The 5578-nt window shown below is 40.6% G+C and overlaps 1 protein-coding gene across 1 annotated transcript; it reads left to right on the plus strand.

Moving 5' to 3' along the window:
• The first annotated feature begins 644 nt into the window (after window positions 1-644).
• LOC133043225 (olfactory receptor 8S1-like) lies at window positions 645-1574 on the plus strand. The gene has a single exon (XM_061124054.1). The coding sequence runs from the start codon at window positions 645-647 to the stop codon at window positions 1572-1574; it is 930 nt and encodes a 309-aa protein (XP_060980037.1).
• Window positions 1575-5578: the final 4004 nt, after the last annotated feature.

Below are 5578 nucleotides of genomic sequence, written 5' to 3' on the forward strand. Positions count from 1 at the left end.
ACAATCAGTTTAAAACTAGTAAGTGTGGTACATGAGGATGCATGCAAGACTAATTGAAACATCTAGACTAATCCCAACCTTGACTTCACTTTGCTATGAGGCCTCAGGCATTGCATTCACTTCATTTATAAAATGAAAGGGTTAAAAGCCATTATGACAACATCCTAGCATACTGTGAGTCTATGATCTCACTTGTCTAAGAAGGAATCACTTTCCCATGGGCCTCTCAGCCCTTAACCAGGGAGGGTTTTCTGGGCTCCGCCCCTTGTTTTGAATCCAGAACCTGATTTTCCTATGTATGATACATTGTTATTATTAAATGCACATGAGTTATTATTGTTATTATTATTATTACTAAGTGACAAAGTAGGGTGAAGGATAAAGATCATGACAAGATAATGCTAGCATTTAGAAAAGAAGGTCAAGTGAGAACATAGTATCTGAGGAGACACTCCCTTATCCTGAGTTTTCCATTTTGGTCTATAGGTAAGAAGGTATACGACTAAAGCGGCTTAGCACACAGCACAGAAGGAGGTATACTCTCTTTGAGCAAAAGACTCTTGTTCATGGAAAATGACTCAGATTAATGTCTCACAAGTGTAGAACCATTCAATTCTTGTGAGGGACAGAATCTCTAAGCAACCATGAAAAATGTCAGTATTATTACTGAGTTTGTCCTTCTGGGATTGTCCAGTGACCCCCAGATCCAGACCGTGCTCTTTGTGCTGTTCCTGGGGATTTACCTGCTGACATTAGTGGGGAACACAGTGATGATCCTGATCATCAAGGCTGATTCTCGGCTCCACACACCCATGTACTTCTTCCTCGGACACCTGTCTTTCCTGGATCTCAGTTTCTCCTCAGTCACTGTGCCCAAAATGCTACAGAACTTCTTGTCTCAGAAGAAAAGCATCTCAGTGTGGGGCTGCATCACTCAGAGTTTCTTTTTCACTCTCTCAGGGGGGACAGAAGCCTGTCTTCTCTCCGCCATGGCCTACGACCGCTATGCTGCTATCTGCCACCCTCTGGTCTACACTGTGGTCATAAACAGACCTCTCTGCACTGGGATTGTGAGCATAGCTTGGGCAGTGGGATTTTCTATTTCCTTGATGAATAGTCTCTTGGTTCACAAGTTGCATTTCTGTGGTTCCAACATCATCCCCCACTTCAGTTGTGAGCTACCTCCACTCTTCCCTCTGTCTTGTACTGACCCCACTGTCAACGAGCTTCTTCTAGCTGTGTCATGTACATCTTTAGGGCTGCTGACACTTCCCCCGATCCTCTTTTCTTACTCAAGAATCATTTCTGCCATACTGAGTATCCGCTCCTCTGAGGGCCAAGGCAAGGCCTTCTCCACCTGTTCCTCCCACCTCACTGTGGTGCTCCTGTTCTATGGGACGGCTCTGTTCAGGTACATCAGCCCCGCCTCAGGCTCAGTGTTGGAGCGAGTGGTCTCCATTCAGTACAGTGTCATCACATCCTTGCTGAACCCCCTTATCTACAGCCTCAAGAACCAGGAGGTAAAAACAGCTCTACTGCGAATGCTGAGGCAACAGAAGTGTGCCAGCAGGTAAGGGAAAGCTTCTGATCGGAAAGAGAAAATGTATTGCTAAAGGAGAAAGATGTTTATAGGCACAGAGCATTTGGGGAAATTGAATTTCAGTTATATTTAACTGTTTGGATTTTGAAGTAAATAAGCTGCCAAAAAAAAGAGAGGAGGGGGCTGGGGGAAAAAGAGAGGAGGGGGCTGGGGGAAAAAGAGCTTGATGTACACGTTCCTATCCAGGAGCCCTTTGCAAAATAATCAGAGAGAGACCTTCATAACTCTCTCATAGCTTCCCTCATATGAGGGTCTTCCCTCATAGCTCATTGGTAAAAAATCCATCTGCAATGCAGGAGACCCTGGTTCAATTCCTGGGTTGGGAAGATCTGCTGGAGAAAGGATAGGCTTCTTGGGCTTCCCTTGTGGCTCAGATGGTAAAGAATCTGCCTGCAATGAGGGAGACCTGTGTTTGATCCCTGGGCTGGGAAGATCCCCTGGAGAAGGGAAAGGCTACCCACTCGAGTATTCTGGCCTGGAGAATTCCATGAACTGTATAGTCCATGGGGTCACAAAGAGTCAGATACAACTGAGCAACTTTCAGTTCACACACATGTTCACAGAGAGAGACCTTGGCTCTGTGTGAGGAAATAGCAGGGCTTGCTGACATGCATAAAGTATATTGAAGCAGAACAGGGTCTCTGGCCAAAATGTCAACTTTTCCTTGGCATTTTCATAAAGGCACACAATAAAGAAAGGAGCCTACAACAATGAAGAAATCAGGTATAACTAATACTCCAGAATGAAAACATCAGAGCCATCCATTCATAAGACCTGGTGGTATTCTCTGGCATCAAAAGGCCAGTGAACCTGAATAGACTGATGTGCTGGTTAATTTTACATGTCAACTTGATTGGATTAAGGGATGCCCAGATAGCTGGCAAAACATTATTTCTGGGTGTGTCTATGACGGTGTTTCCAGGGGCTTGCCTGGTGGCTCAGGGGTTAAAGCATCTGTCTGCAATGCAGGAGACCCAGGTTCAATCCCTGGTTCAGGAAGATCCCCTGGAGAAGGAAATGGCAACCCACTCCAGTAGTTTTGCCTGGAGAATCTCATGGATGGAGGAGCCTGGTAGGCTACAATCCATAGGGTCGCAAAGAGTCGGACACGACTGAGCGACTTCACTTCACTTCAGCAAAGAAGACTGCCTGGGTATCATCCAACTGCTAAGGGCTAAAATGGAACAAAACAGGGTGAGTGTGCTTCCTCTGCCCAATATCTAAATATTGATGCTTCCAGTTCTTGGACCTTCAGACTAAAGGTGGGACTTCTCTCACTAGCTCCCCTGGTTCTTAAACCTTCAGTTTAGATTAGAATTACAACACTGTCTTTCCTTGGCCTCTCTCTTGCAGATGGCAAATCTCAGCTTCCATAATTGTGTGAGCCAATGTCTCATAATAAATCTCTTCTACATATCTATATGTTTATGTATATAGTCTATCAGTTCTGTTTTTATAGGAAAATTGTGACCAATATGCAGGAAAACATGAAAAAAATTAAATTATTCTCATATTAGAAATCCATGTATCATGCCTATCTTATTTTTCCTAAGCCCTCTTGCCTAAGATCTTATGTTTAAAAAATACAGCATGTGCATTTGATCCAGGTACATATTGTATAACAGTATATGGAGTAGGGGGTATGCATGAATAATTATAGAAATAAAATTAAAAGGCCAATAAGGTACCCCTTTGCATCTATATAATTAATAAACAAATACATAATACCAGCCTATTATGAGAAACATTAATGAAGACCTAAATAGAAAGTAATATATCATGCTTATAAATGGTAGACAATTTTAAAAATGTCAGTTGTTCCCAAATCATTTATATATTTAGTCTGTTGTTGTTGTTTTAGTTGCTACGTCGTGTTCAACTCTTTTGTGACCCCATGGACTGTAGCCTGCCATGCTCCTCTGTCCACAGGATTTTTCAGGCAAGAATACTGGAGTGGGTTTGCCATTTCCTTCTCCAGGGGATCTTCCTGACCCAGGAATCAAATCCACATCTCCTGCATTGGCAGGCAGATTCTTTACCACTGAGCCACCAGAGAAGCCCATATTTTTAGTATAATTTCAATTAAAATTCCAGAACAATTTTTTATTAATTTGAAAAGTTGATTCCAAAATTTATGCAAAAGTAAACAAGTCAACAAAGGCCAAATTAAGAAGAATAAGACATCAAGATTTATTATAAAACTATGTAATTAAAACTTTATATTACTGACAAATAAACAAATATGCTAATGGAAAAGAGAACTCAGAAATGGACCCCAAACTCAGAAGTAAACACTGAGATGGCAAGGTAGATCAATTCATTGAGGGTGTACTTTTCAATCAATACTGCTGGGATGATTAGCTCTTCATGTAAAAAATTAATAAAATTTTATCCTCACCCAGCATAAGCGAAAAACAGTCCCAGTCAAAGTATTTATATGTGAAAGGCAAAACTAAAAATCTTTTATAACATAATGTAGGACAATATATTCATGGCAGAGGAGGATTTTTAAAAACCAGATATGAAAAGTACTATAATCTCAGATATGCAGATGACACCACCCTTATGGCAGAAAGCAAAGAAGAACTAAAGAGCCTCTTGATGAAAGTGAAAGAGGAGAGTGAAAAGGTTGGCTTAAAACTCAACATTCAGAAAACTAAGATCATGGCATCCATCCCATCACTTCATGACAAAGAGATGGAGAAACAGTGGAAACAGTAACAGACTTTATTTATTTGGGCTCCAAAATCACTGCAGATGGTGATTGCAGCCATGAAATTAAAAGACGCTTGCTCCTTGGAAGAAAAGTTATGACCAACCTAGACAGCATACTAAAAAGCAGAGACATTACTTTGCCAACAAAGGTCCATCTAGTCAAAGCTATGGTTTTTCCAGTAGTCATGTATGGATATAAGAGTTGGACTATAAAGAAAGCTGAGCGCTGAAGAATTGGTGCTTTTGAACTGTGGTGTTGGAGAAGACTCTTGAGAGTCCCTTGGACAGCAAGGAGATCCAACCAGTCCATCCTAAAGGAAATCAGTCCTGAATATTCATTGGAAGGACTGATGCTGAAGCTGAAATGCCAATACTTTGGTCACCTGATGCGAAGAACTGACTTATTTGAAAAGACCTTGATGCTGGGAAAGACTGAAGGCAGAAGGAGAAGGGGACGACAGAGGATGAGATGGTTGGGTGGCATCACCAACTCAATGGACATGAGTTTGAGTAAACTCCGGGAATTGGCAATGGACAAGGAGGACTGGCATGCTGCAGTCTATGAGATCACAAAGAGTTGGACACGACTGAGAAACTGAACTGAACTGAACTGCCAAAAAATGTTGATAAATGTAATTATATTAAGATTATATTATAAGTAAGTATAATCACATTAAGATTATTAATATTATTAATAATTATATTAAGATTATTAATTATATTAAGATCCCCTAATCTTCCCAATGGAAACAGGAAATGGCAACCCACTCCAGTATTCTTTCCTGGAAAATTCCATGGACAGAGAAGCCTGGAGGGTTTCAGTCCATGAAGCTGCAAAAGTCAGACATGACTGAGCAGACATGCATACATATGTATGTATGAAGTGAATACAACCAAAGAAAATGAATAAACATTTCCACACCAAGTAGCATGGATCAACCTTAGATATAATATTGTACAAAATGTTACATGAAACTATTTCATTCATATAAAGTTCAAATAAAGGCAAACAGGACTATATTATTTAAGGATGCACGTGTAAATGGTAAAACTACAAAGAAAGTAAGGAAATCAGTAAGAATGTTAGGGCAACCTGTGTTAGTACTAAGAGAAGGGACAGGGCTCCTGTAGCAGAGTGATGTACACTCCCGGTGCTGGTAATGTACTATTTCTTAACCCTTAAAGTTTTTTCTTATATAGTGATCACATAGATCTTTGCTTTATTAAATAATTGTTAAGTTATACACAAATGTTACATGGAAT

This window comes from Dama dama, chromosome 3 (assembly GCF_033118175.1).
Source record: "Dama dama isolate Ldn47 chromosome 3, ASM3311817v1, whole genome shotgun sequence".
Lineage (NCBI taxonomy): Eukaryota > Metazoa > Chordata > Mammalia > Artiodactyla > Cervidae > Dama > Dama dama.

Coding starts and splice junctions, on each gene's coding strand:
- LOC133043225 (XM_061124054.1), top strand. CDS start 645: ATGAAAAATGTCAGTATTATTACTGAGTTTGTCCTTCTGGGATTGTCC.